The sequence below is a fragment of the Syngnathus scovelli genome, chromosome 7 (assembly GCF_024217435.2).
Source record: "Syngnathus scovelli strain Florida chromosome 7, RoL_Ssco_1.2, whole genome shotgun sequence".
Taxonomy (NCBI): domain Eukaryota; kingdom Metazoa; phylum Chordata; class Actinopteri; order Syngnathiformes; family Syngnathidae; genus Syngnathus; species Syngnathus scovelli.
Window position 1 is genome coordinate 13,043,642 of NC_090853.1, and position 15,087 is coordinate 13,058,728.

Genomic DNA, 15,087 nt, shown 5'->3' on the forward strand with positions numbered 1-15,087 from the left:
GGTTTTAAAAAGCTCACACTTCACATCTGCAGTGATGAAGTATGGTGGCATGTTCCATGCGTCCCTGCCCTCCTGACGACGTGATTAAAGCTCTCACGGAGGCACACCACTCACGATGGTGCTCAACGTTGGTATTCAGTTACCGTAGACAAATACAGCAGAATAATAGAGAGGGCTACCTGTGTGTACGTGTGTGTCAGACTGAACAACAACATCATGGACACTGGTAAGCAACTTCTACTTCTATTATATGTATGTGATTTGTTTTCCTTTTCTTTGATTAAATGTACTTTTTAAACTTTTCTAAATATTCAGGTCTGAATAATTCGTGTTATTTCTATCATTTTGTATTGGTTATAGGTTTTGTAATAATCTAATATACGTATAGTAAAAAATTATGTCCTTCATGTATGCATTTTTTTAAAAAAAGAATCTGAATTATATTTTCTCCATTAAAACTCCATACGTGGGGCTTTTCCAAAATATTGTGCATATGTATGTGATTTGTTGTCCTTTTCTTTGATGAAATGTGCTTTTTAAACTTTTCTAAATATTCAGGTCTGAATAATTCGTGTTATTTCTATCATTTTGTATTGGTTATAGGTTTTGTAATAATCTAATATACGTATAGTAAAAAATTATGTCCTTCATGTATGAATTTTTTTTCAAATAATCCGAATGATATTTTCTCCATTAAAACTCCATATGTGGGGCTTTTCCAAAATATTGTGCACAATGTTAGATCTAATGAATTACTAATGTCATTAAAATCTTTCTGTCATTGAAAACAGTACGAATAGGTACCATCGTCTACTCCATATTTAATATTCAAGCTCCAACAATGTGTGTAATCTTTATCAAATTGAAGTTTTAATTAAATGTAATGCCATGCAAAAATCAGTTGTCATACCCGCGCGCCATTTGCACTGACCAGTTTCCAAGACATTTATACATGATTCTCAAAGAGTTAGGATGAGTTTCACCAACGAGGTTAAATTGAATCTATGATCAGCTCTTATCAGAGGTTAGTAAAACTAAACTTAAAATGAGTTAGGTTCTTAAAGTTAACCAGATTTCTGTGGCAACATTTAAAATTTAAAATCAAGTTTTTTGAAATTTCTCCCAATTTAATCTGAGTTCAACCAAATGTATTGGGATTATTGTAGGCATTGTAATTAAATTAAAAACTTAATTAAGCAGGGCGGCATGGTGGCGTACTAGTTAGCACGTCCGCCTCACAGTTCAGAGGTGCATGGTTTGATTCAGATTCCAGCCTTCCTGTGTGGAGTGTGCATGTTATCCCCCGTGCCTGCGTGGATTTTCACCTGGTGCCCCGTTTTTTTCCGTATTCTAAAAACTGATTTACCACTCCAAATTGTCCGTAGGTGGTTGTGAGTGTGTTTTCAAGTGTGAATGGTTTCTCATCTATATGTGTGACATATTGGCTGGCGACAAGTTCTCTGTGTCCCCCACCTACTGCTCAAAGTCAGCTGAGAGAGGTTCCATCACACCCGTTACCCTCGTGAGGATAGGCAGTTCGGAAAATGGATGGATGGACTTAATTATGCAATTAAATATACTACTGTCAAGCCCCAAGGGGTAAATGTTTTATTTAAAATTATTTTTATCATTATTGTATTTATTATTATTAAACATTACAGCCCATATCTCAGAGCGGCTGGCATTTGATTCGCGAGTGTAGCGAAATAATGTAGCGAAAGTTGTTTTTTCCTCAAAGTTCATTCGATGTTGCAAAGACATTTGTATCCAGACACTGAGGGTTTGACACTTTTTCTTGTCGCCATGAAATTTTGAGAGCCCTGATGAGGGAGTGGCGTTTGACCTTCACCACTCCATGAGATGTGAGCATGGACATTTAGGATATGGGCTATTGTTGCTAGCTAGTTTCCTAATGTTTCTTGTTAACGTGATTGGCTGCCAGAATGGCTCGACAGAGAAGCTAAACCTTCCCTTCTTTGACAACAACTTGTTGACCGAATAGAGCAAAGAAAATAAAAGACAAGAAAACGGACAACAGCTGGGCGAAAAAAGAAAATACTGTGTGGCAACAACTGCATGACAGTTATAACAGATCGAGAAACAAGATGCTGGAAAATTTAAAAACAATCACCGCAGTTGTAGCATTGGTGGTACAATGACATTTCTGTCACTGTCATGTACTACAGTTGATCCAGTCTTCAAGTTCAGCTCCAAAACTGTTTCCTTGACAAACCAGCATCTCACTAGTTTTTTAAAACCAATTTCAAGTGGCTTATGCCTGTCCATCAATTCCATTGTTTTCGCTTCATACACCAAAAAATGCAATTAAAGTTAAACCATCCTAACTGTTTGTGTAGAAATTCTTGATCAGAGTTGAAATTGGAGTTTAAAGTTCTGGTGCAACAAGAATAAAAAATAAACAGAAATTTGTAGAGAGGTTTAAATTTAATTTTCAAACTAGATTTAAACTTTGATGCAACAAAATGATTCAATGTACTTAAACTTGCTTGGTGCAATATGGCCTTATTCCCTTCCACAGCTAAAACTATGAGACATTCAAATCAACACATTTGTAGCAATAATCATGACTGTGTATGAAAGTGCAATATCAGAGACGTCAAAACCACTTTTGCATTTGGACCATGTGTAATCACACTATTTTATTACCTTACAGAATATTCAAAAAGAGTGTACCAGGGCGTCCGAGTCAAGCACACAGTCAAAGACCTGTTGGCAGAGAAACGATCCCGACAGACACATGGCCCAAAATACAGTGTAAGTACAACATTTTAAAAAGCACTTTGCTTTCGTCCCTTCCCGTCTCTCCCCACCTTTTTTTCTTCCTGACCAAACTTCACAACCACAGTTGACAGTCTGCTGGTGGCTCTTTAAAAAGCTCCCCTTCTGTTGATGTTCAAACTACTTATGTGCACGAACCCATCCATGGTTAATCCATTGTCTATCTTGTAAACCCCCCACCCCGCCACCAGCTTTCTTTGCTTAGAAAAACTGTCATGCCCTTGCAAAGCCAATCTGTAAATAGCTAAGCATGGTGCTGAGAGGATAACAAAAGAGCACTCATACAATGCTAGCAATGGTGATGGCCATGCTTTCCTCCTCCACCTTCTGTCAGGTGGAGGAGGGAACTGGTGGACGGATGTCATAGAGAGAGAGCGAAAAGCTTGTGAAGGAGGCTGTCTATGCAAAGTTAGAGCCATACACACCTGCAGGCCTGCATTGTCTGTGGCCTTGCACAGGCCACAGACAAGCTCTCTATTGTTGCCTCAACAACACACATTCTCACTGGCAGTCAGGCGTAGCTTTAGACATGGACATGCACAAGCAAGACAATGTTGGTGCAGGACAGTGTTTGCTTTTATGTTGAAGTCAGACAATCACAAAATGAATATGCCTTTTATTTACGTATATGAATTAGGGAACGGCAAACAAGGTTTGGCATGTGGCTTGGACCCCTGCCTCACAGTTCTGAGTCCAGTTCTTGAGTTGTATTGAGGGTGTTTCACTTTCTCTCACATTAAAAAGGATTTTTTTATAGGTTAACCAAAGACTGTTAATTGCATATACTGAAGCTATGGATGTAGTAAGTGTGAATAGTTGCCGCTCCAAATTGTATCCCACCTATCGCTCAATGTTGACTGTAAATGGCTCCAGCCCACCCGGGACCCTAAACAGTAAAAGCAGTGGGAAATGGTTGGATGGATATGACACACAAACAATTCGCTGTATCTCAGAGGGCAAATGAATAAAGCACACTTACATTGAAATTGAACTAATATTCATCTGAAAGGTGATTGACAACCTTGCCAAACAATTTTAAAAAATGTTCAGTATATGAAATGTTTTTTTTTTTTTTTTTTTATCTCCCCCACAAAAAAGAAATTATATATACTTTTTTACTTTTTGAATCATCACGCCATTGTGTGTGACATAACTTAAAAATAAAATATTGTCTAATCATATTAGTGCACTGAGGTGGCCTGGTGGCGCACTGGTTAGCACGTCTGCTTCACAGTTAGGAGGGTGTGGGTTCGATTCCACCTCCGGCCCTCCCTGTGTGGAGTTTGCATGTTCTCCCTATGCCCGTGTGGATTTTCTCCCGGCACTCCAGTTTCCTCCCACGTCCCTTGGAAGGCCGATTGAGAACTCCAAATTGCCCATTGAGTGCGAGTGCGGATGATTGTTCATCTCTGTGTGCCCTGTGATTGGCTGGCAACTGGTTCAGGGTACCCTCTGTCTACTGCCTGATAACTACTGGGATAGGCTCCATTACGCCTGCGACAAGCTATATAGAAAATGGATGGATAGATATTAGTGTACTGACGAGTTTGTACAAGATGGTAACTGATCAGTGTTATTGTGATAATATTACACTATCACCATGAAAGTCTTGGCTTTTCAATCAATATTTAGTACACTACAGCCGATGATTTTTGCTTGCTTGTACAGTTTATCATGCATGTAGCCAACATAGTGCTCTGTTTATTGTAGGTTTTAACAATCTCATCTTTCATTCTCTAACTACTACAGGTGGTCCTAGGCATTTACTGTACTAGGACCTTTAAAAGGTGGTTAGGGCGTTTTAATATATTGCATGCTTTTATACTACGGCCAAAGAGCAAGCCAACATATGCGTGTGTTCGTTTGTGATGGTATTTTGTCTACAGTTCAGTGGCTTTTCATTACACTGTTTACTTTTATGTTTACAAAAGGTGACGCACAGAGGGCTGCTAAAGCCATCCATCAATGCCTTTATGTCCATTTATGCCATCCCTTATTCTTGAGAATAGAAGTCTATCGAGAGTGCAGCACAAACTACTGACCACACAGTGAATTGTCTACTGTTTGGAAAGGGGACAGAGTATTGTTGATAATTTCACGCATGTTGTCTTCCAAAATACACCATAATAGCAAACAATCACAAATTAATGATGCAATATAAAATGATTAAGAACTAAATTATTAATAGAATTATTAACTCAATTATCAATGACTAAATAAGACATGGGAATCCTGCCATCATAAATCTCTGCTTTTTAAGATAGCATTGTTTGCATTAGTTGTGTTTTCCAAAGAAAGGATGCCATGTAACCAGACAGCCACTCACGCCGTCTGAACTTAAACATGCTGATTTCCATACACAGCCTTCAGAGATGCACTGAGCCGTACCTGGGGCATAAGAGGAAGTCTTAGTATTGGCAAATCACATTCAAATTCTGTCCTCAAAATTTGCTTGCCTCACAGCCTACATGTGCTTAATATTATCGACTCTTTCATGTTGGCAGTATGCAAACAGGAGAGCTTATCTCTTGTCTTTCGCCCTACATGCTGCTAAACTCAGTCTTTCAGGTCTTAAAAGGCCTAGATATTTGATATAATAACTATTACAATCAAAACTCAAATTTAAACGACTAAACGGGATTCGTCAAAACTTGTCAATTGAATTCCTTACCTTATTTCAATACAGTTTTCATATTTCTATTTTCAAGGACCCCAAGAAGAGTAGCGCTGGCATTGGCGTAGCTAATGGGGATCCTAAATAAAACAAACAAACAAACAAATATTGAGCAAATGTATGAATGTAACAAATGACCGTAAAATGTGACAAATGTAGTGGCATATTAGATCCAGCTTGAGATTTGAGGAGCAGTTTTCAGTCACCTACTGTACTTTTTCCCTATTTCTTATTGCCTTATTCAAATAAAATTTAATTCCTTTTTGCTTATTGACTAGCTCAATTTTGCATATTGAGCAATCAAATTTAGAACGTTTTCAGATTCCAACAGAGGAAATGATACACACTCTGCTGCGACAATAACTCATATTCTTTCATTTCTCTTGATTGTCTTAAAGCTATTTGTGGACCTTGATTGTCATTCTGTGTGTGTTCATTTCAACTGAGTTATTTACCTGGTACAAAAAATACCTGGCACATTATTTGCTTTCAAAAGTAAAAACAAAAAATGCATTTTAGTGTCATTCATGTATCATTTTTTTCCTTAACAGAGTGGTTCAACAACTCCACCTTCTTTCATTCAAATGTCAGGTGAGTTATCCACTCTGAGAAAAATACGACTTGAATGAATTAATGTTTAAAAGGATTGTTTACTTTACAAACTTTTCGAAATATTAAGATTACAAGAATCATGTTGTTCGTTATTATCATTATAGTTGCATTACTGTGCCATTCTGATTGATTTCTAATGCGACATTTCTCATTAAGCTAAATGACTAGAACAGTAATATAACACAATTAGCTGGTGGCCAGTCCAGGATGCCCTGACTTTTTATCAACATCCATGATAGGCTCCATCTCACTTGAAGCCCTAATAAGAACAAGTGGTAGAGAAAATGGATGGATGGAAAAAAATAGAAACACTTGTGTAAAACGAGAAATGTAGTTCTACAAGTACACTATTAAAAACTACAATGGCAAACATATTGCTAAATTAGTATGTATTGCAAATTAGTAGCAGTAGAGTATCATCATATTCCCCATCTGTGAGTCGTCACCTTATCGTGGTGGAGGGGTTTGCGTGTCCCTATGATCCTAGGAGCCATGTTGTCGGGGGCTTCATGCCCCTGGTAGGGTCACCCATGGCAAACGGGTCCGAAGTGAGGGGCCAGACAAAGCACGGCTCACAGAAGCCCTTATGATGAGTAAAATAAATGGACTTCGTTTTCCCTCGCCCGGACGCGGGTCACCGGGGCCCCCCTCTGGAGCCAGGCCACCTCTGGCAGAGCTTTTCCCACGTCCCAGGGGAGGCGGGGGACATTGAGTCTGAGTGGACCATGTTCCGTGCCTCCATTGTTGAGGCGGCCGACCGAAGCTGTGGCCGTAAGGTCGTTGGTGCCTGTCGTGGCGGCAATCCTCGAACCCGCTGGTGGACACCGGCGGTAAGGGATGCCGTCAACCTGAAGAAGGAGTCCTATCGGGCCGTTTTGGCCTGCGGGACTCCGGAGGCAGCTGACAGGTACCGGATGGCCAAGCGGAACGCGGCTTCGGCGGTTGCTGAGGCAAAAACCCGGGCGTGGGTGGAGTTTGGCGAGGCCATGGAGAATGACTTCCGGACGGCTTCGAGGAAATTCTGGTCCACCATCCGGCGTCTCAGGAGGGGGAAGCAGTGTCAACACTGTTTACAGTGGGGATGGCGTGCTGCTGACCTCGACTCGGGATGTCGTGATTCAGTGGGGAGAATACTTCAAAGACCTCCTCAATTCCACCTACACGCCTTCCATGGAGGAAGCAGGGCCTGGAGACTCTGAGGCGGATTCTCCAATCTCTGGGGTCGAAGTCACTGAGGTAGTTAAAAAACTCCTCGGTGGCAAGGCCGGTGGATGAGATCCGCCCGGAGTTCTTAAAGGCTGTGGATGTTGTGGGGCTGTCATGGCTGACACGCCTCTACAACATTGCGTGGACATCGGGGTCAGTGCCTCTGGATTGGCAGACTGGGGTGGTGGTCCCCCTCTGTAAGAAGGGGGACCGGAGGGTGTGTTCCAATTACAGGGGAATCACACTCCTCAGCCTCCCCGGTAAGGTCTATTCAGGGGTGCTGGAGAGGAGGGTCCGTCGGGAGGTCGAACCTCGGATTCAAGAGGAGCAGTGTGGCTTTCGTCCTGGCTGTGGAATAGTGGACCAGCTCTACACCCTCGGCAGGATTCTCGAGGGTGCATGGGAGTTTGCCCAACCAGTCCACATGTGTTTTGTGGACTTGGAGAAGGCGTTCGACCGTGTCCCTCGGGAGGTTCTGTGGAGGGTGCTTCGGGAGTACGGGGTGCCGAGCCAACTGATAAGGGCGGTTCGGTCCCTGTATCACCGATGCCAGAGTCTGGTCCGCATTTCCGGCAGTAAGTCGGATTCATTCCCAGTGAGGGTTGGACTCCGCCAAGGCTGCCCTTTGTCACCAATTCTGTTCATAATTTTTATGGACAGAATTTCTAGGCGCAGCCGAGGCGTTGAGGGAGTCCGGTTTGGGGACCGCAGCATCGCGTCTCTGCTTTTTGCAGATGACGTGGTGCTGTTGGCTTCTTCAGGCCGTGATCTCCTGCTCTCGCTGGAACAGTTCGCAGCCGAGTGTGAAGCGGTTGGGCTGAGGGTCAGCACCTCCAAATCCGAGTCCATGGTCCTCGATCGGAAAAGGGTGGAATGCCCTCTCCGGATCGGGGATGAGATCCTGCCCCAAGTGGAGGAGTTCAAGTATCTTGGAGTCTTGTTCACGAGTGAGGGGAGGATGGAGCGCGAGATCGACAGGCGGATCGGTGCAGCGTCGGCAGTAATGCGGACCCTGTACCGGTCCGTTGTGGTAAAGAGAGAGCTAAGCCAAAAGGAAAAGCTCTCAATTTACCGGTCGATTTACGCTCCTACCCTCACCTATGGTCACGAGCTATGGGTCGTGACCGAAAGAACGAGATCCCGGATACAAGCGGCCGAAATGAGTTTTCTCCGCAGGATGTCCGGGCTCTCCCTTAGAGATAGGGTGAGAAGCTCGGTCATCCGGGAGAGACTCGGAGTAGAGTCGCTACTCCTCCACGTTGAGAGGAGCCAGATGAGGTGGCTCGGGCATCTTATCAGAATGCCTCCTGGACGCCTCCCTGGGGAGGTTTTCCGGGCATGTCCCACCGGTAGGAGACCCCGGGGACGACCCAGGACGCGCTGGAGAGACTATGTCTCTCAGCTGGCCTGGGAACGCCTTGGGATCCCCCGGGATGAGCTGGATGAAGTGGCTGTGGAGAGGGAAGTCTGGGAGTCCCTCCTAAAGCTGCTGCCCCCGCGACCCGACCCCGGATAAGCGGGAGAAGATGGATGGATGGATGGATGGATGGATGGACGGACGGACGGACGGACGGACGGACGGACGGACGGACGGACGGATCATCATATTTACAGAGTGGACTCCGTTAATAACAGTCTGGTTGATTGGATTGTTTTACTAACCACTTCGCCTCTTCCCTACAGGATCTCATATGTTACCCAGCTACTACAGCATGAGGCGGCCTTGTATATCAGATTCGGACATCAGTCCATCTACCAAGCAGTTTTCACCTGATGTGTACCCGTCTACTTTTGGAGGCAGACCACTGGGCTGTGAGACCTCAAGCTTCTCTCTCATTGACACCTACTATCCTGACACTTTCAGTGAATACCGCAACACCACCACCACCTTCTCCGGCTCTGGGGGATCTTTTCTCCCTTCTTCGGCCCTATCTTCGCTTTTGCCACCCTTCAGTGGAGAGTCATCACATGTATATATGGTAGGAATCTTTGCGTGTGCATTTGTGTGTGGCTTATTACTCCTGTTGTAGCCTTAATTTCCTTTCCGCACAGTTAAGACATGATCCACATTCAAATTGAAGGACATATACCAAAGCGCTCTCACAGACATAAAATATTTGTTCGAGTTTGTTGACTTTGGTCAATGTACCGCTTTCTTTCCATTGTCCTGGCTCCGTTTAGGTGTGCATGTGGTCGTACGTATGTGATATGTTGTGTGCGTGTACAAATCTGTAAATCTAAATAATCAAACAAGTGTCACTAACAATTCAACAAACCCGATTCACTTAAAGTCGTGCTTTATGCACATAGTAGGTGTCACCTCACGGATGAGTTGCGTTCACGTTAGAAGTCACATTGGGTTAATGTGAACGAGTATGTGAAAAGATCAAATTTAGTAAAGCATCTGAATTGGGCATCAAGCCTTGCAGTATGAATGTAGCCAGAGGGAGGACCGTGGGTGATATGCCTGTTTCGTTTAAGTGTACTGAATCAGTTCATTTAAAAAAAAATGGTTCTAAAGATTCCTTCACCAAAAAAAGTCATATTATCTCCATGGGAATTAAAAAAAAACTCTCAATAGAGAAAGGGCAAAGATAAGTAGTAAGAGTGGTCGTCTCATAACCCAGAGCATGTGGATTCGTCTCCCAGCCCCTGTCGAAATATCCGCCGCCCCAGTTGCTCCTGATGCTGTGTCATCAGTAAGTAGAAGACATGTTAGTATGAAGTGCTTTGAGTGCCTTGTAAGTGGAAAAGTGCTATGAAAGTAAAAGCCCCAAGCCAAAGTCTGCATTCCGCCATGGTGGACAGCAGCGCCAAGATTTTCATCTGCACTTTTGTGCTCAACCTCCTCATGTTATTGTAATTAGTATAAATGTATTTGTTTATTATTAACAAACACATTGCAGCTATAATGTGTCTGTGTGCATCTATATATTGATTATTCATGTAAATATAGTATAAATCTTGATCTAAATCTACATATGTGCTTCTTTTAATTTGATTTGCATTCATTGTTACGAGATAGTTGGATAAACGAATGCCAATGATCCTTGAAGGGGGACAAACAGCGAATCACAAAATTCCTGCCTCAGTGACTACATGTGTACCAATTGCAATACACTTAGTCATCTGTGGGAATGCTAGAAGTCGTTTATGATGACATTGTGCTTGCACCACAATGCTGTGTGAAGTGAAATCCATTATAACCAATGAGAGCATTGTAACGGAAGTCTCTTACTGGATGTTTCTAATATATTCATTACCCCATGAGAGGTTTCAGAAAGATGAATATGTACTGTCATGTTGGACACTTGGAAAATAGTCACGTGATATTTGCAGAAAAATACAAGCCCAGATGCGCTGTTTTGTTCAGTCAGTCAGTCAGTCCAATTCATTCATTCATTCATTCATTCATTCATTCATTCGTTCGTTCGTTCGTTCGTTCGTTCGTTCGTTCGTTCGTTCATTCATCCGTTCATTCGTTCAGTCATTCAGTCATTCATTCATTACTGTTGTTGGTTCATGCACGATCACACCAGAACTAGTTGAATAACAAAATATTAAAAAACAAGAACTGGGGTATGCATCATCAAACTGCAACCACTACCTTTTTTTTCTTTCGTCTTCCATTGCACGAGTTGTCCTGACTGCAAGTCGATGCGGTAGACCATTGGAATTACAAACTCTCACCCCTCAGTTGTCACGGAACAGAGACAGGACGACCAAGTGCGCACGATCCTTTATTGAAAAGGGGGAAAGGGGAAGTGGAGCGCTGGACTTGCGGTCTGGCGTGGCTGAGCAGCAGAGCACAGCGCGTAGTCGTAGTCGGAGGCAGGCAGGTTGTCGAGACAGGCGGCGATCAGGAGCGTGGTGAAAGGACGAGCAAGTAGTCAGGTCAGGCGGCGACCAGGTGTGGTCGGTCTGTTTACGGAAGCAGTTGGCAACAGAGATCGTTCAGGGGACAAAAAGGCAGTTGCGTCACGGGCAGGGTAAGGGGACGAACTGACAACCACTGACAGAATGCACAGAGGTTAAGTAGTGAACCTAACGAGCTGTAGCAGGTGCTGGCAATTCCTTGATTGGGGCTTGGCTGGGAGTCCGGTGACGCAGGAACGTGACAGTCAGTGGGGCAGAGCTAACTGTATTGTTTGGCGGAGGTGGTCGTAACGGCCATTTAGACGTTCATTCTGGGTAAACGGAGTGTTGTTGAGCCACAGAAGCTCAGTCAGCGTTCTTATTGTACATTAAAGACACTTATAACTTAACTTACTTAAGAAATGTAATGGTTGGGATTCTAAAATAAATAAATCAAATTGAAGCGACTTTAATATGCATCTTTTGAACAATTAGTGATTATTTTTTTCACCACGAGATAGAGGGAGCCTGCATGCCACTAGTGCTGCTTGTACGACACTGTGAGAATCCATATACGTATCCATTTCCTGAATCACTTATCCCTACAGAACGAGCCAAAAGTGACTCCCGTGCCGATGTGGACCCACCAGCGCACCTTGAGGGGAAATATTGACCTTAATCTTGTTCTCTCACCCTCAGAGAGACTCGTGGGAGCAGTCGATTCCAGAGCCAGTTCCTCAGGTAGACGCTCTCTGTCCAGACAACTTGGCGTCAGTCAGCATCCCACCTTCCATGCCCAGCCCAGAATCCCAAGGGAGCCCCTCCCAGCCGAGCCAAGGCTCATCCGTGGCCCCTGGTTCCAGCAGCCAGTCCTACACTCTACACGCCCTTGAGGATGTGCACTACCACCTGTTATCCTCCAGCAACCCCTACTCAGCTCCGACCTCCTCCTTCCCCTGTCCCCCCTACATGAACAGCGACTTGGCATCCAAGATTGTCACAGAGGAGCCAGCAGACAGCCATACTAGTCTCCCTCTCAATTTGGAAGCTCACACATCCTGGGATAAGGATGACGGCGTGAGCTCCTGGTCACCCTATGAGCTCAGGAAGGCCTACTGACTGGCTTCCATATGTCTGAGTTTGAGGTTGTTTTTTTTAAGGAGAAACGGTCTGTGACACAGATCGGGGAGGAGTGGATGGACCTTATCTTGGTTGGATGTGATCAAACACCACCGCGAGGAATTCAAAACTCCACAAAGTAAAACTACTACAAACAACATGGCTCACTTAATCTGTAGAGATTGCAAATAAACAATAATTCTTCAACATTTAAATTGTCCAAGGAATAACGTATTTGTTGTGGAGAATATTCAACAAGATTAAAAATTAAAAATCTTAAGGGTCCTACAGGGGATACTCATTTTAAATTAAAGGTAATCTTGTCCATTCATTCATTCATTCATGCATTGAGTATATAAATGAAATAGGATTCTTGACAGTAAATAAATGAAATATCCTGCTACAGAATTCGTTGCTACTTGAAACAAGATAATAGTTATACTGGCATTCTCATCGCATGAGTCAACCAATCAAATGTTCTGAATTGAAGAGGCCCTCCAGTTTTGGACAATATCTCTCGCAACTGTCCAACATCGCCATTTGCTTTTCCAGAGCAAGAGCCCTCATGCTGTTGCAACTTTAATCACTGAAGATCAGTGACTTTTTTTTCTATTAACTTTCTACATATTCCTGTCTGAGAAGTTTTTCTTTGATAACGATTGATGTCACAGAATATGAAAACGCATGTTTGGGGGTTAGTTGGGACCATGAATTATATAAAATTTTGTGTGATGCACATCTATGTACAGAATATGATCATAAAACTACAAAGATATTCGACATGTTCAGTAGTTCAATACAAGTCAGTATATATCTCCATCCATCCATCTTCTTCCGCTTATCCGGGGTAGGGTTGCGGGGGCAGCAGCTTTAGGAGGGACTCCCAGACTTCCCTGTCCCCAGCCACTTCATCCAGCTCATACCGGGGGATCCCAAGGCGTTCCCAGGCCAGCTGAGAGACATAGTCTCTCCAGCGCGTCCTGGGTCGTCCCCGGGGTCTCCTACCGGTGGAACATGCCCAGAACACCTCCCCGGGGAGGCGTCCAGGAGGCATCCTGATAAGATGCCCGAGCCACCTCATCTGGCTCCTCTCAACGTAGAGGAGTAGCGACTCTACTCCGAGTCTCTCCCGGATGACCGAGCTTCTCACCCTACCTCTAAGGGAGAGCCCGGACATCCTGCGGAGAAAACTCATTTCGGCCGCTTGTATCCGGGATTTCGTTCTTTCGGTCACGACCCATAGCTCGTGACCATAGGTGAGGGTAGGAGCGTAAATCGACCGGTAAATTGAGAGCTTTGCCTTTTGGCTCAGCTCTCTCTTTACCACAACGGACCGGTACAGGGTCCGCATTATTGCCGACGCTGCACCGATCCGCCTGTCGATCTCGCGCTCCATCCTCCCCTCACTCGTGAACAAGACTCCAAGCTACTTGAACTCCTCCACTTGGGGCAGGATCTCATCCCCGATCCGGAGAGGGCATTCCACCCTTTTCCGATCGAGGACCATGGACTCGGATTTGGAGGTGCTGACCCTCATCCCGACCGCTTCACACTCGGCTGCGAACCGTTCCAGCGAGAGCTGGAGACCACGGCCTGAAGAAGCCAACAGCACCACGTCATCTGCAAAAAGCAGAGACGCGATGCTGAGGTCCCCAAACCGGACCTCCTCAACGCCTCGGCTGCGCCTAGAAATTCTGTCCATAAAAATTATGAACAGAATCAGTGACAAAGGGCAGCCTCGGCGGAGTCCAACCCTCACTGGAAACGAATCCGACTTACTGCCGGAAATGCGGACCAGACTCTGGCATCGGTGATACAGGGACTGAACCGGCCTTATCAGTTGTACTCCCGAAGCACCCTCCACAGAACCTCCCGAGGGACACGGTCGAACGCCTTCTCCAAGTCCACAAAACACATGTGGACTGGTTGGGCGAACTCCCATGCACCCTCGAGGATCCTGCCGAGGGTGTAGAGCTGGTCCACTGTTCCACGGTCAGGACGAAAGCCACACTGCTCAGCCTGAATCTGAGGTTCCACCTCCCGACGGAGCCTCCTCTCCAGCATCCCTGAATAGACCTTACCGGGGAGGCTGAGGAGTGTGATTCCCCTGTAATTGGAACACACCCTCCAGTCCCCCTTCTTAAAGAGGGGAACCACCACCCCAGTCTGCCAATCCAGAGGCACTGTCCCCGATGTCCACGCAATGTTGTAGAGGCGTGTCAGCCATGACAGCCCCACAACATCCACAGCCTTTAAGAACTCCGGGTGGATCTCATCCACCCCTGGGGCCTTGCCACCGAGGAGTTTTTTAACTACCTCGGTGACTTCAACCCCAGAGATTGGAGAATCCGCCTCAGAGTCTCCAGGCCCTGCTTCCTCAATAGAAGGCGTGTAGGTGGAATTGAGGAGGTCTTCGAAGTATTCTCCCCACCGACTCACGATGTCCCGAGTCGAGGTCAGCAGCACGCCATCCCCACTGTAAACAGTGTTGACGTTGCACTGCTTCCCCCTCCTGAGACGCCGGATGGTGGACCAGAATTTCCTCAAAGCCGTCCGGAAGTCATTCTCCATGGCCTCGCCAAACTCCACCCACGCCCGGGTTTTTGCCTCAGCAACCGCCGAAGCCGCGTTCCGCTTGGCCATCCGGTACCTGTCAGCTGCCTCCGGAGTCCCGCAGGCCAAAACGGCCCGATAGGACTCCTTCTTCAGCTTGACGGCATCCCTTACCGCCGGTGTCCACCAGCGGGTTCGGGGATTGCCGCCACGACAGGCACCAACGACCTTACGGCCACAGCTTCAGTCGGCCGCCTCAACAATGGAGG

General features: G+C 45.3%; 1 protein-coding gene and 1 long non-coding RNA gene across 2 annotated transcripts; one reads left to right on the forward strand and one right to left on the reverse strand.

The window, feature by feature from the left end:
• The first annotated feature begins 19 nt into the window (after positions 1 to 19).
• pou2af2 (POU class 2 homeobox associating factor 2) lies at positions 20 to 12,480 on the forward strand. Its single transcript, XM_049725928.2, has 5 exons — positions 20 to 226; positions 2,675 to 2,775; positions 6,025 to 6,064; positions 8,975 to 9,270; positions 11,846 to 12,480. Exons 1-5 carry the CDS (start codon positions 217 to 219, stop codon positions 12,263 to 12,265), a joined length of 867 nt encoding a protein of 288 aa, XP_049581885.1. The 5' UTR covers positions 20 to 216; the 3' UTR covers positions 12,266 to 12,480.
• LOC137840442 (uncharacterized) lies at positions 4,483 to 11,652 on the reverse strand. Its single transcript, XR_011087089.1, has 3 exons — positions 10,899 to 11,652; positions 5,471 to 5,553; positions 4,483 to 5,187 (listed from the first exon to the last, which is right to left on the reverse strand). It is a non-coding gene; the product is annotated as an uncharacterized lncRNA (long non-coding RNA).
• Positions 12,481 to 15,087: the final 2,607 nt, after the last annotated feature.